Raw genomic sequence first — 26,073 nt, 5'->3', positions numbered from 1 at the left:
GCCCGCGGACGGCCGGGCGCGGGGAAGTGGCAAGATGGCGGCTCCCAGGGCGGAGGCGTGGAGGAACTGAGGGAGACCGCGGGGATGGGTGCGCCTGCGCCTGACCCGGGCGCAGCCTAAGCCCGAACCGAGGGCGCAGCGACCCCAAGCCCTCGGCGCGGGGCTGTGCGGGGCTCCTTTAAGAGGCGTAGCTAGAGGCGAAACCTAACGAGGGCGGGAGGGGGAGCAGTGACGTCATCGATCCCGCCCCCTCGCCCGAATGTCGCAGTCGCCATGTTTAGTTGTTACTTCTTCACACAAGATGGCGGCTCCCAGGGAGGAGGCATGAACGCCCTGCCGTTACCGCTCCTCATGCCGTACAGTTGCCACTTCAGGGCCTAACTCTGGGTCTTTGGAGCGGCTCCTGTGGGAAGGAGTCATAAGGCGGGAAGCGAGGATCGGACGCTGCCTTGCGTTTTGTTTGCATTGGAAGAACTGACCCAGGAGGAAGAGAATAGGGGAGAAGGGGGAGCTAATCTCAAGATGGCGGCTCCCAGAGCGGCAGGCGCAGCCTGAGCAGCAGAGGCGAACTGAGCGGAGAGGTTCAAGACCTCACAAGCCGTACGGCGCAAGCCTCCGAGCAATCCCCGAGAATTCAAGCTCGTCCACGGGCCTCCGCCGAGCCTCTGTTCCTTACGAGTGCCGAGGCTGTTTCGGGAGCGGCGGCTGCACTTAGCGCTGGGCGGGGAAGCGGGACCGTCTCAAGATGGCGGCTCCCACAATTGTGGTCTGAGCACCGGCGGGTCTGGGGCAACCGCGGCGCTTGTGGCTCCTATCCACCCGCCCCGGAAGCCGGCCAGTGCAGGGGACTTGGGGGGTGTGGGAACCGGGCCGGGGCTCCGCCATTTCCGGCGGGTGAGGGCTACGACTGAGGAAGGGAGGAGAGAGAGGCGGCTCAAGATGGCGGCTCCCAGGGCCTCCCGCCCGAGCTTGTAAGCAAGAGCGCCCGGGCAAGTAGTTAGAGCGGCAGGACTCGGCGGCCTCCAGCTTTTCGGGCCAAGCCGGTCTATAGTTTCGGGACGCTCTTCTGGAGTCGGGGTGAGCGAGAAGAAGGGAAAGAGCCGAAGGGAAGGAGGATAGTTAAGATGGCGGCCTCCATGGAGCCGTCCACCGCTGTGTGAGGAACTGCTTCTCCGTGAGAGCTGCCTTAGACGAAGGGGGTGTGTGGGAGGTGTTGGGGGGCTCCCTTCCCGCTTCGTGACTTTTCCCCACCTCGCCCTTTCTTGGAACTATGGCTTCGGCCGTGTCGCCTGCCAACTCTCCAGCGGTGCTCTTGCAGCCCCGCTGGAAGCGAGTGGTGGGCTGGTCGGGTCCAGTTCCCCGACCCCGTCACGGCCACCGCGCCGTGGCCATCAAGGAGCTCATCGTGGTGTTTGGCGGCGGCAACGAGGGGATAGTGGATGAACTGCACGTGTACAACACGGGTGAGTGCAAAGCTCACTGGGTCCTCGGATCTCTCCCTCCTTCCATCTCCTCCCTCTCCCTTCCCTCCATCTCCTCCCTCTCCCTTCCCTCCATCTCCTCCCTCTCCCTTCATCTCCTCTTCCCTCCCTCCATCTCCTCTTCCCTCCCTCCATCTCCTCTTCTTCCCTCCCTCCATCACTTCCCTCACCTCAGTCTCCTCCCTCACCTCCCTTCTCTCCCCCTCCCTCCGCACTGATCTGCTTTCTCCTCCCCTCTGCGACCCTCTGCTCTACCCCGCTTCTCTGCTCTTTTCCCCGTTCTTACACCCCCAACTCTCCTGTATTTGAGGGGTGCTTTCATTATTGAAGAGGAACCGTCTAGTCCGGCTGGTGCGGGGGCGTCGCCAGCAGTGGTGACTTCAGACATACACCGTTACCCCGGCGAGCGTGCTGGCGGATGCGTCCCTTTGGTGCAGGCAGATTCCCACCCCCTCCTTCCCTCCCTTCCTCCCTCCCGCCTCCTGCGCCTGCTCAGCTAATCATCGCTAGTGCTCATTCGGGAGAGATGACAACTTCTAGATTACAGATGAGTTCTGTCTCGGGGAAAGGGGCAGAGTCTAGCAGCCTAATCCCGATTTTGGGGCGGGGGGTTGTACGTTGTGGGTAACCTCTCCCAGTTGGTGCAGGAGCCTTGGGGAACCACATATCAGGCAGCATTGCTGCCTCTCCCTCTGGGCATTCACTTCTGCAATGCTTCTCTTCAAGTTACCGGTTTTCTTGATCCTCAGATGTAGTAGATGAATTCCAGTGATCCCGCAGCGGGCTAGGTGGTCACTTACCTGACTCTTTTCCTCCTGAGAGGTTAAGGAGGTTACCTGCCCATGTTCATGCCTGCCCCAAACCCAAGGCCTAGTTTTTTTGGGGGGGAAGGAGCTGGATTGGATGGCAGACTGAACACAGTGCTATGCTTCTGTCTGGGTATGCTGGCCTGTGGCTGACTTTCAGCCTCCTTGCTAGGTCTCTAGGGCCTGGCTGCATCCTCCTGCAGCCCCCTTCCCATGGTGGTCACTTGGCCTTCTTTGCACACCTATTGCCTCATTCTGAGTGGGCTGTTGGATGCCTGCTGGCCCATATCAGCTTGCCTTTCTTGTAAGGAGGGACTTGAGGCGTTGTCACTGAGAACAGTGGGCCTGTGTCTGTTGTGTTCTGGATGAGAGCTTGAGGGACTAAGGCATGGGCAGGGAAAAGTCCCCCTTCCCAGGTCTAGACAGTAGTCTTTTAGGAAGTTCCCCTCTGCAGCAGCAGGGAGGTGTGATCAAGTTGGACATAGCCAGGGACCATCTGCCAGCTCATTCCCTGTTGCTATCATATCTAGCAAAACTCCTTTTGCTCCAGATCCATCCTCTTCCAGGGCTCTGGTGATACCAAGTCCTTGAATTTGGGCACCGGCTCCAGCTTTGAGGTTGCCCTGGGGTGGAGAGCTGGCAGCCCGAGGCAGAAGTTGGTTGGAGTAGCAACAGTTGGAGCTGGGTTCTTGGTTGGGTGCTTCCCCCACCCCCCATCCCCAGGCAGAGTGCAATTTTCTCTGAACCTTGTAGGCTGTTGCCCCCAATCGACCAAGTTGACTTTCAAAGGCTGGTGGGTTGCAGTGACCCTTTGCATTCTGAGTCTCAGCACCTGTTGCCTCAAGCGAGGCCGGGCTGATTGGTGGCGCTCTGTGCCAGCTCAGACAGCTGCGGTGGCAGCAATTAGCCCAGTAAGGTAAGGTTGAGGGGCAGGGCTGTTTTTAGAGAGGCCATTGCCCTGAGCAGATCCTCAGCTCCTTGGACCAGCTTTATTCTCCCAAGGCCTGGAGCAGGCGCTTTGGCAGGGAAATACCATATTAGAAAGTAGGGCAGGGGCCTAATTAGCATCAACTCCAAAGTCCACTTCTTCTTGGGGCCTCTGCATATTCGTTAGTTTATTACAATGAACTGGTCGCTTTGGCCTTGATTCATTCCCAGGCTGTAACGATATGTTGTGTAGTAGTGGATATCCAACCCTCCAAAGGGCTGCAGCCCCGATTCTTCCAGGGGGAGCACTTTGGAAACTGCCCTAATCAACTCCTTAGGTGACTTCCCAAGAGAGCAACTAGCGACCCCACTCCCTATTCCTGAGTGTTTATGTTCTGTCAAATACGGTCAAATAACCTCCGGCGCAGGGATCTCTCTGGCCTTTCCTGTAGCTGCAAGGTTCTAGTGTTCTCTGGAGAGGTGGGGCCTGGTGTTGCCCCTCTCCCACCAGTGGTGGTACAGATGCCCATCATCTTTAGCTGCTACCTCCACAGCTGCCCTCCTGCTTACCTTTCTTTTGCTTTAAATGAGGTCAGGGCGTATTGTCCTTAGGCTTCTTCCCTTGCACCTTTCCTTCTACAGGATAGGTGCTCAGAGACTCACTGATCTGCAAGCATTCCCTGTTGCTAAGATAAAAGACTCCAGGGAGCGCATTCAGGGTGTGTGTGCACGCACACTTGGCTGGTTTGGTTATCTCAACAAACGAATAGGGTGACGGGGATGAGGGGTGGCAGGTGTGTGAGAAGGTGAGTGTTCTTCCTCTTCAACTGCAGTCATTATAGCAGCTGTGGGACACTTGACTGGTCTTTGGGAGGTCTTAGGATAGCTACCGTCCTTGACCTCAGGTAATTTTATCTCAACCCAGCAAAGCAGATTACTCAGAGGACCTGGTGAGGGGAGGACATGGCTGGTTGGCCTTAATGGTTCTTTAAGGTCTACCAATTGTTTCAGCTGGAAGGAGCATTGGAAAATATCTAGTAGAACTCCCTTGTTTTTGCACATGAGGAAATTGGGATCCAAGAGGGGAAGTGACAGGTCCAGGGTCACCCCACCAGCTAGTTGTGGAGTCTGGCGAGAGTACAGACCTTCTTGGAGACTGTTAGGCTATCTCTTCCTTTACTTACCAGGCAGAGACCACCACCTTGGAAATGCCCCCCTGTTCCTCTGTCCCTGTAGCCAAGTCACTGAATTGAGCTTGTCTCAAATCTGTTCCTCCTCCATTCTGGGCCCTCTCCTCACATGGCTCTTGCAGTCACTTCCTGATTAGCCCTGTTAGTTTCATTTGTCGGGAAATCCTATTCACCCTTCTAAGCCTAGCTCCAATGGTCACCTCTTCTGAGAAATGCCCCCCCCCAATAATCGCCCCTGCTCAGTGCGGAGCTCTTTCTGGGCTGCTCTTCCCATTTTGGTAGGAGGGCATGGCAGCTTCCCTACTAGATTGGTACTCTGAGTACGCAAGCTGTCTCCTCTGTGCTTCTCAGCACCCGGCACCACGTATGCCACACAGGAAGTGTGCCTCAGCGTGACTGAGCGAACAAAAAGGCAACTGGTGCGACTTTTGACCATCTACCCACTGTGTGGGGATGGGTCTCTAGATGGTGATGCGTAGAGGTTGACAGGGCAGCAGCAACTATAGACAGAGTTGGCACAGCATGGAAAGGGGTGGGGGAACTGATAAAACACAGAAGCTGGAGTTTCAGTCTTGTTGAGGAGAGGGAAGGTGGAGTCGTATTTCTGGTCATCCAATGAAGGGTCCGAGGCAGCCTCCTTTCCTCAAAGCCCCCTCCCAGCTGAGAGCTGTGACAAAACCAGAGCATATCAAGAATGAGGAACCCAGAGATTAGGCTGTATGACACCCCCTACTAAATGAGCTAGAGATAATATTATTAAGGGGTGACTATGAGTAGCTGTCATATTTAAGAAGTGGTTGCTTGTGCCATCTCAGGGGCAGAAACTGGGACTGTGGATGATATGAAGAGACTCAGTTTACAGTTTTATACCAGAAACTGCACTGCCTCACAGAATGTTCTTGGTGGGGGTGCATAGGGCCCCTGCCCTGCCTGGAGTGTTCTAGAATGAGATCAGGACCTCTTGGGCACTGTAGAATGAGCTGGTCATTGTGAGCTCTTAGGATATTCCAGGTTACATCTAGCATAGCAGCTGGGTCAGTAATCAGTTTGATGGGAAAGCTGTGGGGTGATTCCATCTGCCATGTAGCTTTGTCCCAGTCCTGCTCGATGGCCCCATAGCTATGTGCGGCAGCCACCAGGGTGCTCAGATAAGCGAGGGCAGCTGATGGCTCCTTGGGCATGGGGCCCTGAGGTGGGCATCTAGCGATCACTTTAAGTTCATGACAAGGTTCTTATCTGTCTGTTTTGCTCTGTGACCTCAGGTAAGTCACTCCCCCCTGGGTTCTCTTCTTTTATCAATTAAGGGATGTTGGCTGAGGCAATCTCAGAGGTTTCTCTCAGCTTTTATCCCACTAACTAGGATGGAGATCCCTTTCAGGGACCATTCATGCAGGGCAATTTGCCTCAGCATGGGAAGCTGCTGGCTTTTCTTGGTGTGTGTTTGCACTAGGAATGAGCTGAAGGTAGTGAGCCAGGACCTGGTTCTTGATGCATGCGCATGGCAGGCAATACAGCATTGCACCTCTACTAGGAAAATGGCGGAGGAGGGGAGAGAAGGATTTGTGCTAGGCATCTTGAAGTCCCTGTGACTCACCTCAACCACGGAAAGAACGGACAGCCTCCTCCAAACCAACCTGTAGAGTTGGGTAGTGGGTAGTGACAGGAAAGGCTGTAACTGTCTCAGGAGGTGCAGTTGTGCTTTTAGATGAGGGCAGGCCTTTCGGGTGAGGTGCATGTTGGGCCTTGAGGGTGATAACATAGGATTTGGGTACCCAGAAGGCAGAGGGGCTATAACAGTAAGCAGCTGGGGCCTCCCAAGGTCCTCCCCACAGGACTAGCCTAACCCCTAGTCAGATCCCAGGAAATGCTACGTTTACACCCAAATCCCAATCCCTTTGCTTGCTCATGTTGACCAAGACAGATTTAGGAGCATGGAAGCAAGCAGAGTTGCATCTGACCGCCCCTCTTCCCCAGTTTGAGGTTTTTGGAAAGAGTGTGGCATATCCTTTAGGGTACAGTCCTTTAAATAGTATGTGATGAAAGGGACCCCTCAAAAGAGGAGGACATTTGCCCATGACTTTCCCAGGAAGCCCTGGCACTTCTGCTAAGACAGGAGTTGAATGAAAGGACTCAGAAAAGAGGGCAGGTCATGAGCGTCACAGAAGCCGGGCCAGCAGGCTCGCTGCCTGGCTTTTTAAATTTTTTTACTTTTATTTTTTCCATCACCATTTATTCCCTCTATGCCCTCTTCCACCTCCACCCCCACAATCACTACACTGTTGTCCAGGTCCATGAGTTCTCTGCTACCTGGTTCTGAGTCATCCCCTTCCTTGGTGGCCTCCCCAGCTTACCGCCAGCTAGAGGCGATGGGCTTTGGGGAAACTTCTGTGGCCGGCAGAGACTGTTAGGTGCCACAGAAGCTCATGCTACTGCTGCCACTTCTGGCTTTTGAGAATGTTCCTGAGGGGTATGGGAGTGGCCTGGGGAGAAGGTCAGTGGGCACCATTACCTAGGAGACACCAGCAGACATTGTTCTTGTGTGGCCTCGTGTCGTCGTGTGTCGTTCCCCCTCCCCCCCAAGCAGTCCAGGCTGCCTTGGTTGGCTTCCTTCCCCCGCACCGCAAGAAGGGAAGACACTAACCAGTACTAGTTGTTCTTTCAGCCACTTAAAGATGCAGCCATGGGCCCCCAGGACAAGGAGCACAGGGCCACCGAGAGAGTATTTTGGGTGTTAGAAGTTTCTTTCTGATGACCCACTGAGCGACAGGGGAAGGAAGTTGGTGGCCACATTCCCAGAAGCTGATGAATTATCTTGGTCAGTGACTTCCGGCTTATTAGGGCGAACTTGATGAGAAGCAGGGTGCTCGCAGGCTGTTTTAAGGTGGCCTCTAAGGTCAAAGAGCTTGGAAGATGGCTGTGATAGAGCGCTGGCACTTGAATGCTGAAAAGGGAAAGTCCCATATCCTTGGAAATAGAGGTGCTGTATCTGCCCTTCCTTTCTTGGACCATATTATGTAGGCTGGTGGATTTGGGGAGTAAGAGGAGTGGGGACTCTGGTTTTAGGAGTTCCCAAGTTGTTCTGACATCTTCCTTTTGTTCACCAGCAACCAACCAGTGGTTCATCCCAGCTGTGAGAGGGGACATCCCCCCTGGGTGTGCAGCTTATGGCTTTGTGTGTGACGGGACTCGCCTGCTGGTGTTTGGTGGAATGGTAGAGTATGGGAAATACAGCAATGACCTCTACGAGCTCCAGGTAATGGCCCCTGGTGTGCTCCTTACAGTTGTGGCTGGGGGGTAGGGTGGGGGCGGTGAGGCAAGAATGAGGTGGTGAAGGGGGCTGCTCAAGAACCTGTCCAGGCCCCGTACTGCCCAGTACCTCCTTGCTCCAGTCAAGCATGTACTTCAGCCTGGCCAGCTCCTCCGTACATGACAAATAGCTTGGGCTCAGAAGGTGGCGGGCTCATCCGCAATTCAATCACCGAGTCTTGATTTTGCAGGCAAGTCGGTGGGAATGGAAGAGACTCAAAGCAAAGACACCCAAAAACGGGCCCCCTCCGTGTCCTCGGCTTGGGCACAGCTTCTCTCTTGTGGGCAACAAATGCTACCTGTTTGGGGGTTTGGCCAACGATAGCGAGGACCCCAAGAACAACATTCCGAGGTGAGGCTGTGTCCTCTTCATGTGGAATCCCACGTACCAGTCAGCCCCACCATGCCAAGTCCCTTTCCTTTGTGAAAGGAGAGGGTGGCACTAGATGTCCTATAAGGAGCTTTTTGGCTCTAAGGTCTCTAACCCTGAGGAGGTGTCGGGGAAGAAGGGCCAGGCCAAGACGTAGAAACCTCCCTTGCTTTGGGATGGTTCCTATTCCTTGGACCTAGTTTAGATCCGGTGCTTGCCTAAGCTTCTGCTGCCTGTAGGGTTAGTGGAGGTTATTTTTATTTTCCAAGGCTGGTGGCCAAGGGCCTTTCTAAAGTCTGGAGGTAATACCAAGCCGGAGGCCCTGGTATAATGCCCAGCTTTGTGTGTAAGGCAGCCCAGCATGCCCTGTCCTGCTGCTGCTGTTGGACACAAGCTCATCCTCAGGAGTTCTTGGCAGGCTCTCCTTGGGGGCGAGTGTAGAAGAACTTGTTCACGTGACCATAGCCCCCTTTGTATCCCAAGAAATCCATAGTTCACCCATAGAAGCTGGTGAGCTCTCTGGCACATGGAGTCAGGGTTTGCCATAACTGACCTTTCTTTTCCAGGTACCTGAATGACTTATACATCCTGGAATTGCGGCCAGGCTCCGGAGTGGTAGCCTGGGACATCCCCATCACTTACGGCGTCCTGCCCCCACCGAGGGAGTCACATACTGCCGTGGTGTACACTGAGAAAGACAACAAGAAGTCCAAGCTGGTGATCTATGGCGGGATGAGTGGCTGCCGGCTGGGGGACCTCTGGACCCTGGATATTGGTAAGATGTGGATGTGGCTTCTCCAGTAGCCTCAGAGCAAAGCTAGTCTGCTCTGCAGCCAGCATGGGATGGTTGGGGAGTGTCCTGCTTGGCTCCTTGTCATGGGAGGGTGAGAGCAGTACCCTGTTTGGGGTTATCATGTTTTCTCTGAGCTTGTGGCATTGTTTTTAAGAAAGAACAAGGCAGAGTTGGTTTGCCAGCTTATAGGAGAACGGGGGGAGAGGTGAAGGCCTCTCAAAAATGGAATTGTCTAGATTAGGTAGTATTAGTCCCTGCTGATTCATCAGTGGTCAGACTGTACCAGGAGTAGTGCATACTGGTCTGTCATAGTCAAAAGGGGCCTCAAAAGCCCATGAGACTTCTAGGGGCTACTTGGGCTGGTAACCAGGTGGGTGTCAGGAGTTGGTAGAAAGAACTGTGGGGTTTTTGACCTGAAGAAAGTTGAGAGAAGGTGGCTGACAACATATATTTGGAGGGTAGATTAGGTCAGGGTGGGTACTCAGTTTTTTGTGAGCGAAATCCCCAGCAGTACCCTGCTTCCTAATACTCGATCTATAGACAGTGGAGGTGGTATGGGAGCGAATGAGTTTTGTGGAGAGTAGGATGCACAGTGTCATGTCTTGTGCTCCCTGCCCCGACTCTGAGAATAGTGCTAGCCCATAGCAGGAGCCTTCAATGAGATGACAATTGCCAGGATGATGAACACAGCTTGAGACATGCTAGAACCTGATCCAAGTGCCTCCCGTGGCCTATAGGGAGGCCAGGCATGGAATTCTGGGCTGGCACCCACCTTCCAGAGCCTTCCTCAAGGCCTGGGAACTTACTCTGCGTCAGAGAGTGTGTGACCCTGTGTGGGTAACCCTCCTTTCTCCATTGCTCTGCACAGAGACTCTGACGTGGAATAAGCCCAGTCTCAGCGGAGTGGCACCTCTTCCTCGAAGTCTCCACTCGGCCACAACCATAGGCAACAAGTGAGTAGCTAACCATTGCTTTTATCTTCCTAGCCCTCTCCCTGCCTGCCCCCACTCCTGGCCCCAGAGGGCTCTCAGTTGTGTTCCAGCAATTCTGAGGAAGCCTCTTTCTGGCTGGGCTGGTATTCAGCAGCCCTGTGTTTTCATTATGACCCTGGAGGACCAAGAGAAGACACAGGGTAGAGGGGCATGTACTATTCTAGATTCTCCACATATAAGCAGCTGGGTATCTTTGTCAATACCAAGGTCCCAAAGCGAATGTAAGAATGATGGGGACTGGGATGAGCTCTAGATAAGCTGAGCATTGGTTTCATGTAGTGGAGGTGACACAGTTCTTTTGAGGGCTGAGCCACCAAGCAGAAGAGGGCCACATCAAGAGCTTCATGCATCCTAGGGGACTCTCCTGGGGAGAGCTAGAGGACCAAGTGTATTTAAAACTTTACTGGATGGAAGAGGTGTCCTCTAGGTTGGCACCACCTCTACAATCGTCTCCTACTCTTCCCTCCCTCGTCCCAGAATGTACGTGTTTGGTGGCTGGGTGCCTCTCGTCATGGATGACGTCAAAGTGGCCACACACGAGAAGGAATGGAAGTGTACCAACACACTGGCTTGTCTCAACCTGGGTATGGCCTCCTTGGGCTTGGAGTGGCCTATGGAGGGCTGCGGGAGGCTGGCCCTCCCCGGCCCAAGAGCTGTGTGGGGTGTGCAGGGAGCAGAGCTTCTCAGGCCCGTGCCTCTAGAATCCCTAAGAAGTAGCCATTTGTCAGAGCTCTCGGAGGGACCCTCCTCTTCATTTGTTGAATAGGCTCTTCCTACACAAGGTCCGACATATGAAAGTACAAAAGCCTAAGGGTGCAGAGCCTCCCATTCTGCTTCTCAGAGGCAGACAATTTGGTAGGTTCTCATCCACCCTGCCAGGGACTTTTCTGTATGTACAAGCATTACCTATAGGTTCCTTTAGAAACAAAACGGCAGCCTGCTCTACTTAGAGCTGCACCTGTCCTTTTCCATTTACTCTGTCTTGGAGACCATCCCATCCCCACACGCCAAGCGGCCTCATTCTTTTGAATTGCTATCCTGGTATCGAAACTTGCACAGACACTGCTCCGTGAGTATCCTTGCACCATTCTCACCCACGTGCAAGTGTATTTGAAGGGTAAAAACCTCAAGATAGAATTGCTGCCAAAGGGATGTTGCCAAGCTGCCCTGTACCCACATAGGTACTTCTAGCCATGCTGGCACAGTGACTGTCAAACTATTTGCTCTTCACCAAGTCTGATAAGTGATTAAATCTCGCCATGGGCCAGTCCCATGCCCCCTGCTCACCTTGAGCCCCAGCTGCAGCAGGCACTGAAATCAAACTGCCAGGCACCTGATGGGTTAAGTTTGCACCTCTCTTATTTTGAGCACAGTACTTCATTTTTCTTAGATCCATTGCCTTTTCCATGACTTGCATTCCTCTTTGCCTGTCTCTATTGGCTCTTGTGTAGTTTGATATATAAGAGGTGAAACCTTTGGCTGTGCCTGTCAAATAGTTTTCCCCTTTTGTAGTTCGTGGTTTATCATTTTCTTTGTTAGGGTCTTTTTGACGAACAGAGTTGTTGTTCTGGGGGTTTGTTTTTTTTCTAATTTAGTAATCTTTGATGCCTTCTTGGTTTTAAATTCCCCATCCCTGCCAGCAAAAGGCCAAAGGGCCAGTAGAGGTTGTTCGTTCCTCTGCCCCCCTGCTGACCTCCACCGCCTGCTCTCCCCAGATACCATGGCCTGGGAGACCATCCTAATGGACACACTGGAGGATAATATTCCCCGAGCCCGAGCTGGCCACTGTGCTGTAGCAATCAACACCCGCCTGTACATATGGAGTGGGCGTGATGGCTACCGAAAGGCCTGGAACAACCAGGTCTGCTGCAAGGACCTCTGGTACCTGGAAACAGGTAAGGCCAACTGAAGGAGGCAGCCTTAGGGCCCTCCACAGTATAGCTGAGCCTGAAGGCATAGCCTTCTGCCATACTTATCCCAGAAGCCTCTGCCTCCCCCTTCTCACTGACTGTGCTCTCTTACAGAAAAGCCACCGCCTCCAGCCCGGGTACAGCTGGTACGAGCCAACACCAACTCCCTGGAGGTGAGCTGGGGGGCAGTGGCAACCGCCGACAGTTACCTTCTGCAGCTCCAGAAATATGACATTCCTGCCACGGCTGCTACTGCCACCTCCCCCACACCCAATCCAGTCCCGTCTGTGCCTACCAACCCTCCCAAGAGCCCTGCCCCCGCAGCAGCCGCACCTGCTGTGCAGCCGCTGACCCAAGTAGGCATCACACTCCTGCCCCAGGCTGCCGCCGCACCCCCAACCACCACCACCATCCAGGTGTTGCCGCCAGTACCTGGAAGCTCAATTTCTGTGCCCACTGCAGCCAGGACTCAAGGTGAGCCGGGCACCAAGCACTTGAGGGCAGGGGCTAGCCTCTGGGAGAGTGCCTTCCTGAGTAAGGGCTGCTAAATAGCAAGCCTGGCAGTTGTTAGTGCAGGCTTATTATTGAGTGGTGAGGGTGGGGGAGCAAACTCAGTCCCTCCTGTGGAGCCTATCACTTTGAGGGTATCTGGAAAGGCCAGACATGAAGCACTAGCAGTTCATGTCTAAATGCTAAAGGACCCAACAGAGGGGCTGGGGGGGCTCTGCTGATGGCCACCTCCTTCTCTCGTCAGGTGTCCCTGCTGTTCTCAAAGTGACTGGTCCTCAGGCTACAACAGGAACCCCGTTGGTCACCATGAGACCTGCCAGCCAGGCTGGGAAAGCCCCTGTCACTGTAACCTCCCTTCCTGCAGGCGTGCGAATGGTTGTGCCATCACAGAGTGCTCAGGGGACGGTGAGGAGCCATTGTGAGACTGGGCTGGGTGGGGCAGGACTTCCTCGTGGTCGATGGTGCCCTCACTGGGTTAGAATCCCACCCAGCTCCAGCACCATTCATCCTGGGTGCACCAAAGAGGTGACCTTTCATTGCCAAGTTAATAAGAATTAACAAGTTAATGCCTCAGAAGGACCTCCCTGCCATCTCCCAAGGGCGTTTTAAATGTGAACTTTCTTCTTCTAAAACCTGGGGAGAATCTAAAAGGAGAGGGTGGGTTGGTTGACCCAGGCCCGTGAAGAGGAAGTGGTCTCTGACTCTGGTCTTTAGACAAGATCCAGAGCTGCTGACAAACTCCTGCCTTGGGTTCACTGTGCCTGCGTGGTGGTAGGAGTCCAGGTTTGGGGCCAGGAGAGCTAAAGTCCTGCTGCAAGGAGCCCTGGGCGGGAAGGAGGCTCCCTGATGAAGTCTGGTGCAGGGAGCTAGATGGCCTAGGTCCCAGGGCTGTGTTTCACGCTCCCCGTGCCCACCACAGGTAATCGGCAGCAACCCACAGATGAGTGGGATGGCTGCGTTAGCCGCTGCAGCCGCTGCCACCCAGAAGATCCCTCCTTCCTCGGCGCCCACAGTGCTGAGTGTCCCCGCAGGCACCACCATCGTCAAAACCGTGGCTGTGACACCTGGCACTACCACCCTCCCAGCCACTGTGAAGGTGGCCTCCTCACCAGTCATGGTGAGCGTCCCTTGGGCCTGGTGCTGAGCCAGCAGCCTCAGGGCTTGGGGCTTCTAGGCAGTGAATGTGATCTTGCAGTGGTCACTTCTCTGGGACTTCAGACCAACCCAGAGAGCTGTTGGTCTATAACTGGGGCTTGCCGTGGGCTCTGGAATAAGCTTTCACCCTTAGGGATGTGAAGCCTTAGGCTAGACCTGTGGTTGTTCAGTCAACCAAACAGCTCTTCAGTCTGGGAGAGGGGGAAAGAGGAGTAGGGGGAGGTGAGCCAGAGCTGTAGGCCCACCAGGAAATCCCAGATAGAGGCTCTACCTCTCTCCATCCCACCCATCACCTACCTTCTCCCTGCTCTGCTCTGCCAGGTGAGCAACCCGGCTACTCGTATGCTGAAGACTGCAGCCGCCCAGGTGGGGACATCCGTCTCCTCAGCTGCCAACACGTCCACTCGCCCTATAATCACAGTGCACAAGTCAGGGACTGTTACTGTGGCTCAGCAAGCCCAAGTGGTGACTACAGTTGTGGGTGGGGTCACCAAGACCATCACCCTGGTGAAGAGCCCTATCTCTGTCCCAGGAGGCAGTGCTCTGGTGAGTGCCACCCTGTTGCATGTGACAGCTGCTAGGCTATATCACTGCCCTGGGCCCGTGCCAGGAGAGCCCTAGCCCGTGCCATGCCCTTGATTGGTTTCCAGATAACTCTCCATCCTTTGCTATTTAGATTTCCAATCTGGGCAAAGTGATGTCAGTGGTCCAGACCAAACCAGTTCAGACTTCTGCGGTCACAGGCCAGGCATCTACGGGCCCAGTGACTCAGATCATCCAGGTGAGCTTGTGGGTCTGAGACTCTGCAACTCAAGCAAGTATAGCTTGCATCCCTGCCTAGAGAAGATCCCTTGAGCATGTGTTGCACAGAAAGTCCTACTGCTCGGACCTATCACCCACAGTCTTCAGAATAGTCCCAAAGCTGCTTGGGCTGTGGTGGAGAGCAGCTAGACTAGCTACCTGTCGTGTTAGTGATGCTAGTCCTCCTTGTCCTCCTCCACCTATTTTCCCTTGTAGACCAAAGGGCCCCTGCCAGCCGGGACCATCCTGAAGCTGGTGACCTCAGCAGATGGCAAGCCCACCACTATCATCACTACCACTCAGGCCAGTGGGGCTGGAAGTAAGCCCACCATCCTGGGCATCAGCAGTGTGTCCCCCAGCACCACCAAGCCTGGCACGACCACTATTATCAAGACCATCCCCATGTCGGCCATCATCACACAGGCGGGTGCCACAGGTAGGGGTATCCCCCGGCGCATGGGCAACAAATTGTGCCATGAGGCTAATGCCAGACAGGCATAGAGGCCAGTCTCTGCCCTGCTCTTGGTTCCTGTTTGGTTTTTCTCTTCTCCACCCTCTCCTTGCCTTTTGTTTAAGATTTGTAGGAAGGTGTCAGAATGCAGGTTTAATTGGCACTTCATCTTTTTTTTTTAATACGTCTTTATTGATTTTAGAGGAAGAGAGAGGGAGAGAGAGCTAGAAACATCCGTGATGAGAGAGTCATTGATTGGCTGCCTCCTGCACACCCCAGACTGGGGATTGAGCCCGCAACCCAGGCATGTGCCCTGACTGGGAATTGAACCCCGATCTCCTGGATCATAGGCCAATGCTGAACCCTGAGCCACACCAGCCGGGCCACTTCATCATTTTAAGTGAGGGACATCAAGAGTAACTACCGAAAATGGGGCATGGGAACTAGTGCTGGTGGAGCCTCAGAAACCCAGCCTGAAGCTAAGCTACCCCCTCTCCCTTCTCTCTAGGTGTGACCAGCAGTCCTGGCATCAAGTCCCCCATCACTATTATCACCACCAAGGTTATGACTTCAGGAACTGGAACACCCGCGAAAATCATCACTGCTGTCCCTAAAATTGCCACTGGCCATGGGCAGCAAGGAGTGACCCAGGTGAGGTGTTTCTGGCCTTCTCTTCACCCCACCGTCCAGTCTAGGACCTGAGCAGGCCACTTGTGTCCTGAGGGTCCTGGAAGGGGACAGCACGGAATCCAGCCAACCTGAGTGATAATCGAGGGTGGTTTCTTCTGGTGTTCTAGGTGGTACTAAAGGGGGCCCCTGGACAGCCAGGCACCATTCTTCGCACCGTGCCCATGGGGGGCGTCCGCCTTGTCACCCCTGTCACTGTCTCTGCCGTCAAGCCCGCAGTCACCACATTGGTTGTGAAGGGCACCACAGGTGTGTAGCTGCTTTGCATATTCTTTCTGGGTCCACCTCCCATAGGGTTGGGAGGAGGATGCAGATGCTCTCTCTCGAGCCTTCTATTCCTGTTGAGGGCACTCTAGAGTTCCCAGTGCCCCCAGCCCCATCCAGGTTGGGAAACTGCTGGAAAGGAAGTGCCAGCAGCAGGTCTCATCTCGATCCTGCCTCCCTGCTTTTAGGAGTCACAACCCTAGGAACAATGACCGGCACCGTTTCCACCAGCCTCGCTGGAGCTGGGGGCCATAGCACCAGTGCCTCCCTGGCCACACCCATCACCACTTTGGGCACCATTGCCACCCTTTCAAGCCAAGTGATCAACCCCACTGCCATCACTGTGTCGGCTGCTCAGACCACGCTGACAGCAGCCGGCAGTCTTACCACTCCCACCATCACCATGCAGGTAGGGTGGCTGGGAGTGCATGAGGGCTGTGGGGGCGTGTCTGAGAGCTGTGGGAAAGCATGAGCCCCGGCCTGAGGTGTCTGGTCTCCCAGCTGTCTGCTACTGTGTGCACCAGGTCCTCTTTCTTCCTTACGTGTGTAGCACCCATGGGACGTGTTCTCTGTTGCAGAATCATAATTCTTAATCACTAGTAGTCTTTCGTGTTGAAACATATTTCAGTTTATAGATTTTGAACACTAGATTTTTCTTGTGATACAGACTACATGACTGTTTATCTTCACACACATATAGCATTTTTCTTCTTTTCATGTGTTTTAAGCTGAATTCCTGGAATTGGTGAAGTGTCTGTTGCTGGCATTTGTCTGGTGTGGGATCAGTGGGATTCCTTCCCTAACCCAGGCTGGCCCTGCCCCACAACCCCTTCCTAGGCCCTGTGGCCCTTGAGGCGAAGCAGTGCCTCTTCCTTGGTCCCTGAGAAAGTCAGTGTCTTGGGATCAGAGGGTGAGCAGGAGCCGAGTGTATGATACCGGCTGGCGTGAGTGACACTGTAGGATGTTGGGAGGGGCAAACAGATGGGAAGATGTGGCACTAATTGTTCCTGTCTGGTGTCTTTCTAGCCTGTCTCCCAGCCTACCCAGGTGACTCTGATCACAGCACCCAGTGGAGTTGAGGCACAGCCTGTACATGACCTCCCTGTGTCCATTCTGGCCTCACCTACTACAGAACAGCCCACTGCCACCGTCACCATTGCTGACTCTGGCCAGGGTGATGTGCAGCCCGGCACCGTGACACTGGTGTGCTCCAACCCACCCTGTGAGACCCATGAGACGGGCACAACCAATACGGCCACCACCACCGTTGTGGCTAACCTGGGAGGGCACCCACAACCGACCCAAGTGCAGTTTGTCTGTGACAGGCAGGAGGCAGCTGCTTCTCTTGTGACCTCGACGGTGGGGCAGCAGAATGGCAGTGTGGTGCGCGTCTGCTCCAACCCACCCTGTGAGACCCATGAGACAGGCACCACCAACACGGCCACCACTGCCACTTCCAACATGGCTGGGCAGCATGGCTGCTCCAACCCACCCTGTGAGACCCACGAGACAGGCACCACCAGCACCGCCACCACTGCCATGTCAAGCATTGGTGCAGGCCAGCAGCGAGACACCCGTCACACATGTGTGGCCACCACCATCCCTGCTGTGGTTCGAGTCAGTGTGGCTGCTGGGGCACTAGAGGGAGCCCAGGGTTCTATCAAGTCTTCATGCCAAACTCACCAGACCAGCGCAACCAGCACCACCATGACTGTGATGGCCACTGGGGCCCCAAGCTCAGACAGCCCGCTGCTTGGGCCAAGCCTGGCACTGGAGGCTGGAGGCCACAGCACTGCTTTTGCACAGTTGGCCTCTACAAGCGGCCAAGTCAGGCCCAGCGGCCCCAGCAGCAAGGACAGTGCTATAGCCGACCTAGGTCAGTTGGTGTCCATGGGGTGCCAGCTGGAGGCACATCACACCCACACAACCAACACCCCCACCACAGCCCGCTCCACCATGGGTGCTGGGGAGCCCAGCGAGATGCGGGGGATCCCCACACCTGTGTATGAGAGCTCATCTAGTGCTGCTGTGACTGTGACAGCCTTGGAAGCACTGCTGTGCTCCTCGGCCACCGTGACCCAAGTCTGCTCCAATCCACCATGCGAGACCCACGAGACTGGCACCACCAACACAGCCACTACCTCGAATGCAGGCAATGCCCAGCGGATCTGCTCCAACCCACCCTGCGAGACCCATGAGACGGGCACCACCCATACACCAACTACCGCCACCTCTGGTGGGGGTGCAGGCCAGCCCGAGGGGGGGCAACAGCCCCCTGCTAGCCGCCCCTGCGAGACGCACCAGACCACTTCCACTGGCACCACCATGTCAGTCAGCGTGGGTGCCCTGCTTCCTGACAGCAGCCCCACCCTCAGGACCCTGGAGTCCGGGTTGGAGGGGGCAGCACCACCCACCATCTCTCCCCAGGCCAGCACTTCATTGCTGACTCCTTTTCCAACACAGAGGGTGTGCTCCAATCCCCCCTGTGAGACGCATGAGACAGGCACCACACACACGGCCACCACTGTCACCTCCAACATGAGCTCAAACCAAGGTGAGTGAAGATGGCCAGCCTGGTGTTTGTGGTCTCCTGGAGCCCAAAATTCAAAGGATGAAGGAAGTGGTGGCTAAAAGATCTATCTAGCCAGAACCCAACAGATTCCGTGGGGCTAAGTTTACCTGTGGTGGGGAGGGGTGTCCTCCTGGCAACTGTCCTCTAGTGACAAAGCTGGGTAGAATTCCTGGGGCACCTGGCAACCAACATCACCGCTAGGCCCTTACTGGCTAAGTGCCTGTCACCCAGCTCTGCCTGTCCCCTCACAGATCCCCCACCAGCTGCCAGTGACCAAGGAGAGGTAGAGAGCACCCAGGGCGACAGTGTGAACATCACCAGCTCCAGTGCCATCACAACAACTGTGTCCTCCACGCTGACACGGGCTGTGACTACCGTAACACAGTCCACGCCAGCCCCTGGCCCCTCTGTGCCGGTAAGAGCCCCGGGAAGGTCCCCTTTTGCCTCCCTGCTGCTGCCTAGTGCACCTTCAGCCCATGTGCTGTTCTGGAGTTGGACACCGGGTGTCACTCTTGTACCAGGCACAGTGTTGCTTCTGGTCCCTTTTCCAGACTATAAAAGGGCAACCTCCTGGCATGATAGGGTAAGAGGAGGGAGTCCCGCAGTCCCATGGCTTGCCATTTCACTGTAACATATAGGAGTGATAAGGCAGGCATCTGAGGGCCCCTTCCTGACTAGACTGGGAGGCTTCCTTGAGGAGGGGTTAAAATTGGCCAGCAGGTCTCAAAGTTCTTTTCTGTTGCTGAACCCCTGCTGCTATATGACCTGTCACCCCTCCCCATTTAATGAGGTTCTGCTGGTCCATTGAGAATGGGAGGCCAGGCCTACAAGGAAAGGTGAAGGGTACCTGGTTCTGGCCTCCCTGTCCTCCCCTCTGACAGGGGCTTCTCTCCCTTTCTAGAAGATCTCATCAGTGACTGAGACTACCCCAGGGGCTCTGACCACCGAAGTCCCCATCCCGGCCACGATAACAGTGACCATAGCCAACACAGAAACTTCTGACATGCCCTTCTCTGCTGTTGACATCCTGCAGCCCCCAGAGGAACTCCAGGCCTCCCCAGGGCCTCGCCAGCAGCTGCCGCCACAGCAACTCCTGCAGCCTGCCTCCACGCCCCTGATGGGGGAGTCCACCGAGGTCCTCTCAGCCTCGCAGACCTCTGAGCTCCAGGCCGCTGTGGATCTGAGCAGTACAGGGGACCCAGCTTCAGGCCAGGAGTCTGCCAACTCAGCCATGGTGGCCACTGTGGTGGTCCAGCCACCTCCACCCACACAATCTGAAGTAGACCCATTGTCACTTCCCCAAGAGCTGATGGCTGAGGCCCAGGCAGGCACAACCACCCTCATGGTAACAGGGCTCACCCCTGAGGAGCTGGCAGTGACTGCTGCCGCCGAAGCGGCTGCCCAGGCTGCAGCCACAGAGGAAGCCCAGGCCCTGGCCATCCAGGCTGTACTCCAGGCCGCACAGCAGGCTGTCATGGGTAGGTGTGGGGGGTGGATAGCTCACCATGCCATCTGAGGTCAAGGCCAGATGAGTGCCCTGAAGGGAAGATGGGCCCCTCAGGAAGAGTGAGAACACAGGGTTCTGGAGCCTCCCTGCTGACGGGCAGCCAAGAGAAGAGGAGGCCTGCTTCCTGCCAGGGTGGCACAAGTCAGGTGTAATGGGCACGGCTGCTGGGCTCAGCTGGGCACCCAGGAAGGAGGCAGGGCCCCTTGGTTGGGGGATTACAGGGTAGATGTAGACCAGGAAACATGGTCAGTAGGACAGACTTTTAGGGCCTATATTCTTTGGCTGGGGGTGGGGCTTGGGAAGTGACACTGGAAAGTCAGGGATGGGCTCCACCTGGCTGGTGTCCCTCTTGAGTAGTATTTTCCTCCACCCTGGAGCAGGTACTGGGGAACCCATGGACACGTCTGAGGCGGCAGGAGCCGTGACACAGGCAGAACTGGGCCACTTGTCAGCAGAGGGCCAGGAGGGCCAGGCCACCACCATCCCTATCGTGCTGACACAGCAAGAACTGGCCGCCCTGGTGCAGCAGCAGCAGCAGCTGCAGGAGGCACAGGCCCAGCAGCAGCATCACCACCTTCCCACTGAGGCCCTGGCCCCTGCTGACAGCCTCAATGACCCGACCATCGAGAGCAACTGCCTCAGTGAGCTGGCTGGGGCTGTCCCTAGCACTGTAGCCCTGCTGCCCTCCACAGCCACCGAGAGTAAGCAGAGCCCTGTTTGGCCATGTGCATATTTCCTGTAGCACTGTCCCCAGGGAACTCAGTTGACCAGGGAGAGGTTTTGGGAGGTATCTGGGTCCCTCCTTGCACAGACTGAAAGTGTGGCCTGGTCTGAGGGAAGGGCTCCCATGTGGAAACTGAGTTTCCGGAGTCTTTCCCACTGACACCTTTTTTCCTCCCAGGCCTGGCTCCTTCTAACACGTTTGTGGCCCCCCAGCCAGTTGTGGGATCCAGTCCCGCTAAGCTGCAGGCTGCCGCTACCCTAACTGAGGTAGCCAATGGCATTGAGTCCCTGGGCGTGGTGAGTCTGATGTGATGAGGCTTCATGGGGGTCACTGCTTCTGGGCCCCAAAGGCTGAGGGCCTGATCTCTTCTCCTTTTTCTGTCTTCCAGAAGCCAGACCTGCCACCCCCACCCAGCAAAGCCCCCGTGAAGAAAGAGAATCAGTGGTTTGATGTAGGGGTTATTAAGGGCACTAATGTAATGGTGACACACTATTTCCTGCCACCAGATGATGCTGTTCCATCTGATGTAAGTGTCCCCGGGAATTGATGCCCTCAGGTGGGTGGATCCTGGCAATAAGGCAGGTACAGGGCCTTGAGGAGACTTCTGAAGCTCCCCAGGGGTGCCCTCCATGTTGGAGCCAGCCCGAGGACAACACTCCCTCCTCTTGTTGCCCTTGAAGCAGTGAAGAAACCCATTCTTAGTCCTTTTGCCATGTCTTTCCTTATGAAGGGGATGTCATTGCTGCCCTCTTCCCCTCTCCCACATGGACCTGCATGGTACCCAGGTTGGAAAAATGGAGCTGCCCTCCTGACAGTGGGGTTTATGTCACTTCTCTCCCTCTTCCTGTTCTCTGGCCTCTTTCCGCAGGATGACTCGGGCACTGTTCCAGACTATAACCAACTGAAGAAGCATGAACTGCAGCCTGGCACAGCCTATAAGTTCCGTGTTGCTGGGATCAATGCCTGTGGCCGGGGGCCCTTCAGTGAGATCTCAGCCTTTAAGACGTGTCTGCCTGGTTTCCCAGGGGCCCCCTGTGCCATTAAAATCAGCAAAGTGAGTCTTGCTGTAGAGTGGCCCTCTGTCCCTGGTCAGTCCCCTGCCCACTTGGAGCAGAGCAGGCCTCAGCTGAGTTCATACACAGTGCTGGGCCAGGTGGGGTGACTCAGGAGGGGCCCCAAGGTGTGGGCAGAGTTGGCCAGGTCTGGGTGAAGTCTCTGCTCCTGGGACTGTCACCAGTTGCCAGGGTGACATGGGCAAGTTCCTTCCTGTCCCCTGGCCTCATTCTCCCCCTCTAACATGGCAGCTAATGTTCAGAGAGTGTTCAGTATGTGTCATGTTAAACATGTTTTTTATCTAATTCTTAGAACATCCTGAGATCTGGGACCTGTTAGCTCTATTTTCCCAGTGAGGATACTGAGGCACCAAGAGGCTGACAAATCCTTAGGTGTCGAACTGGGTATAGAAAGGCTGTATTTTGAGTCCCTGTTGATTTTATTTTGCCATTACACGAGGCTGCCTTCTAGATGGAAGCAGATGAGGCCATCTCTCTGGAGCTTCTTGAACTCTGCTGTGAAATTGGTCTGTTGTGTTAGAGGAGTGGTGAAGTGTGAGTGGTCAGCTCTGGGAGTTGTGAAGCAGTCTAGCATAGGCAGGGTACAATAAAGTCACAAAGGCTAAAGACAGCACAGCTTAACCTCTGTCGCTTTGGTTCTAGAGTCCAGATGGTGCTCACCTCACCTGGGAGCCGCCCTCTGTGACTTCTGGCAAGATCGTTGAGTACTCGGTGTACCTGGCTATCCAGAGCTCACAGGCCAGCGGTGAGCCCAAGAGCTCAACTCCAGCCCAGTTGGCCTTCATGCGGGTGTACTGCGGGCCCAGCCCTTCCTGCCTCGTGCAGTCCTCCAGCCTCTCCAATGCCCACATTGACTATACCACCAAGCCCGCCATCATCTTCCGCATCGCTGCCCGCAACGAGAAGGGCTATGGCCCAGCCACCCAAGTGAGGTGGTTGCAAGGTGGGTATCATCCATGAGGCTTCTTGGGTGGTCTCTGGGAAGGGGGAGCTTGGGGAGTGGAAGCCCCTGGCACCAGATGGGCAGAGGGTGATCCAGCTCTAAGCTGGACTTTGGAGCTTTACAATCTGGCAGGGGGGCAGGGTAGTGGCCTAGGGTGCTGTGAAGTTGTTTTGGGGGGGCCCCTTGCCTCATCTGGAGGTACAGGGAAAGCTTCCCAGGGGTGTTTGAGGTGCGATGGGGTGGAGAGGAGCCTGAAGTAGGAGGCACAGAGTGTAGCTGGAGCCCAGTGGACATGGGTTGGGGAGTGGAGGCCCAAGGCTGCCCTGTCAGGTTACAAGCCAGCTCCCACAAGGCTGACCAGGGAGGATAGTGAGGGCCTCTAACCTGAGTCCAGGGCCACCCTGGGGGTGGCACACAGGAGCCCAGGACCATGGGGAGTGCACCCACCGGAGGGGCTATCATATTCAGCAGACGTAGCTAGTTGTGCTGCGGGGCCAAGAGGCTGTGGGTGAAGGGGTGGGTGCAGATATGTTCTCAGCCTGTGGACAGCTGTGTGGCTGAAGTGATCTGACCCACCTTGCTGTGTCGCTCACTGATCCCTTTTTGTTTTCAGAAACCAGTAAAGACAGCCCTGGCACCAAGCCAGCCAACAAGCGGCCCATGTCCTCTCCGGAAATGTAAGCAGGAAGCCTGTTTTGGGAACCTTCTGAGGCTGAGGGTGGGTGGCTCCTGGGAGGAAGGAGCAGTGGATTTGGGGGCTTAACTGGGTGTGATCCCCTACTGGGTGCCAGCCAAAAACCTACAGCAAGTCCTACAGTGTTGTCAGGAGCCACGCTAACACTTTCTCTTTCCCTTTCCTTCCATCTTCCCAGGAAAACCGCTCCAAAGAAATCTAAGGCAGATGGCCAGTGAGAGGCAGCTGGCTTCTACTGGATTCCTCTCCGGCCCCCCCCCCTCCCCCCCCCCCCGCTTCAGGAACACCACCCACCAGGACCCTGCCAGCCTATCCCACTCACCCAAGCGCTCACAATTTACCCTCCCAAGCTACTGGCCACCATTCATTCTCTCTCCTTTTCTCTTTTTAAAATCTCAAGAAAGCACATTTTACCATTGTTGTTGGGAGGAAGCAGAGGCAGGTCTGGAAGAACAGTGAGCAAGTGAAAGTAGTGCACTTGCTCCTCTCCGGGCCTTCCACTGGGGGCTGAATGAGTCCCCAAGTCCAGAGACCCTGAGGGAGAGAAACTTAAAGCAAAGATGCGAAAACAATGGAGGCCTGCACCTCCACAACCTGGGAGCCTCTTGCTGTTTATCACCCTTGGTTTGAGCAGGCAGCCAAGGGGCAGGGGACACGGAAGCCAGGGAACAGCACCCCTCAGTCCCCCTACCCAGCTTCTGCTCGGAGAAGCAAGAGAGGCTTTGTGGGGCACCCTGTGCTGGATGTATGTGTCTGATTTTATTTTATTTTGTTCCCTTTGCATTTCCTGCCACCTAACAGCCCACCCTCGACTTACCCAACCCATCTCTGCCCGTGATCCCATGGGAAGCTTACACATTTTCTCAGAGGCCTTTTTACCTATCCCACCTCTTTTCCCCTTCTGTCTTCTTTCCCATTTAAAAAGAGAAGAAAGAAAGAAAAAGAAAGGGGGAGAAGGGACCCCATGGTGGCCTGAACAGTGTTCTGTGAAAACCTCCTGACTCCCAATGGGGCATACAGAAGCCCCTTCCCCCCCAGCCTAGCTTTGGCCCCCCTGGGTTGGGGCTCGGGGCCACATCACCAACTGCTGCATTTGTTGTATTTTTTTAAGTTGAAATTGAAGTTAACATTTTTATTGTAATTTTAGCCTTAGCGTGTGCAGTTTTGTCCCTTTTTTTGTTGTTAGCTGTGTACAGACTGTGTATCTTTTTTTTTTTTTTTTTTTTTTTTAAACTTTTCTCTCCTTGGCTAAGCCTTGGCAGGGATCTTTGTGGAGAAGCTAGGGGCAGCCAGGGCATAAGAGGCATGGAATCTCCCCTGTGGACCTGGTGTTTTCTGCCCAGCTCAATTTCCTCTTGCTGGCCCCTGCTCTCTGCCCCTCTGCCTGTCCCCAGGCCTCTGGAACAAAGGAGGGGTAAGCTGTCTAACTTCACTCCCCATGGGCGAGTGCTCCACATCACACCACAGGATTGAGCTTGAAAATTTGCAAGAGCTTGAAGTCAGGTTTCTAAGGAGGACAGCCTAGAGGCCAAGGTCCAGTGATCCTCCTGGTCTGGTTCACAGCACCCTTCACCACCTACCCCCAGGCTCCCTCCTTGGCATAGCTGGCTTAGAGTGTCCAACACCCTGAATTACTGCTTCCTGCAGCCATCCCCTCCAAAGGCTATATGTAAGGAAAAGGGTAGGGTGGGGCATGAAGGGGAACTTGTTTTCAGAGGCAGTCTGAGAGGGCAAGTGTGTCGTTTCACCCAGGAGGGAGCCTGGAGGAGTGGGCTGACAGCACTGGCCACCAGGTCTATGAATGTGCAACATTGTCCCCAGACTATGCAGTCCTCCTAGGGGGGCTTAGGGTTCTGTTTGGAGTGGCTAATGAGCCAGCTTTCTGCCCCATACCCAAGCTTTAGGCAAGGAGCAAGGCTTTCAAGCAGGTCATACATTTTAAACGAGCAGCCATCTTTTCAGAACCCCCCCCTTCCAGTCTGCTGTGGAGACCAGCTGTGGCTGCCTCTACCCCTCTCCCCCCCACACTTGGCTCCTTCTGGGGCCTCTGGTTTGTTGTATTATAGTGTATTTCGCTGTGGAAAATGTCATGTTTAGTCACCTTGGAGCCCACTCGCCTGGTTCCATTGTTTCCCTGTCCCTTGTTTCCCAAGCGCCCTTTCATTTCTCTTGTTTCTGAGAACAGTACGCCCGTTCTATTGTAGAGTAACCCCCGTGATTCAATATTACCATAGTGCAATGTCGTTTTGTGCTATTTTGAACAATTAAGACTTTTTTTGAAATAACCAACTGCTGTCTCTTACTGTGTCTGGGACTCCCATGGGAGGGTACTGGAGGTGGGGAGCTGGGACTCCCAAGCTCACCAAATCCCCAGGGAGCCTCTTGCAGGCCTGCCTGTAGTGGGATTCTGCTTCCCAACTGCCTTGCAATTTTCAGGACTCACCATGGCCTATGACCTTGGATAGGACCAGGCTGTCAGAGAACAAGGTCCCACAGCAGCTAATATGTAGCCAAGGGGCTCCCTAGGTAGCTATTACCAACTCCCATCTGGAGACCAGATACCCTCCCCAGCCAGGGGACTGGGGCCAAGGCTAGGCAGGTCACCAGCTGCTGGTTGGGGAGGGCTTAGCTGGAGCTCCTTCCACCAGGGGCTCAGGACCCCAGAAATGACTATGGATGTCGTCGCCCATTGGGTGGTTCCCATGTCTAGTGCTCAGCAGGTGCAAGAGTGAATCCTTTTGTTCCAGCTTCCCTGTGCAATTGAGCCAGACCCCCAAGAGGAAGAAGCAGAACTTCTCTTGAACCAACTATGATAGACCTTCTGTTGGAGTTGGGGTGGTTTGCTAGGGTATAGCCAGGGTTAGGTAGACCAAATTAGTACTTAATGCCAGGTGGTCCACCTCATGCTCGTGCTTGG

At 55.1% G+C, this 26,073-nt stretch overlaps 1 protein-coding gene across 7 annotated transcripts; it reads left to right on the top strand.

Annotated features, from left to right (window-relative positions):
- Window positions 1–167: 167 nt before the first annotated feature.
- On the top strand, window positions 168–25,441 carry HCFC1 (host cell factor C1). 7 transcript variants are annotated; one of them, XM_087829532.1, is made up of 26 exons: window positions 168–1,463; window positions 7,509–7,657; window positions 7,902–8,062; window positions 8,647–8,855; window positions 9,742–9,826; window positions 10,343–10,449; window positions 11,581–11,760; window positions 11,890–12,249; window positions 12,530–12,690; window positions 13,205–13,402; window positions 13,762–13,986; window positions 14,117–14,221; window positions 14,458–14,677; window positions 15,201–15,343; window positions 15,490–15,628; window positions 15,832–16,052; window positions 16,670–18,197; window positions 18,467–18,630; window positions 19,120–19,693; window positions 20,103–20,423; window positions 20,624–20,742; window positions 20,835–20,972; window positions 21,315–21,500; window positions 22,162–22,462; window positions 23,076–23,139; window positions 23,335–25,441. In XM_087829532.1, the coding sequence occupies exons 1-26, from the start codon at window positions 1,271–1,273 to the stop codon at window positions 23,372–23,374; spliced, it is 6,291 nt and encodes a 2,096-aa protein (XP_087685658.1). In that variant the 5' UTR covers window positions 168–1,270; the 3' UTR covers window positions 23,375–25,441. The 7 variants fall into 7 exon arrangements, with proteins under 7 accessions (XP_087685658.1, XP_087685659.1, XP_087685661.1 ...); XM_087829535.1 differs by having other exon boundaries at window positions 184–1,463; window positions 19,249–19,693; XM_087829531.1 differs by having other exon boundaries at window positions 184–1,463; window positions 20,100–20,423.
- The last annotated feature ends 632 nt before the right edge of the window (window positions 25,442–26,073 follow it).

The sequence above is a fragment of the Miniopterus natalensis genome, chromosome X (assembly GCF_054644295.1).
Source record: "Miniopterus natalensis isolate mMinNat1 chromosome X, mMinNat1.hap1, whole genome shotgun sequence".
Taxonomy (NCBI): domain Eukaryota; kingdom Metazoa; phylum Chordata; class Mammalia; order Chiroptera; family Miniopteridae; genus Miniopterus; species Miniopterus natalensis.
This window is presented reverse-complemented; position numbering and strand designations above follow the sequence as displayed.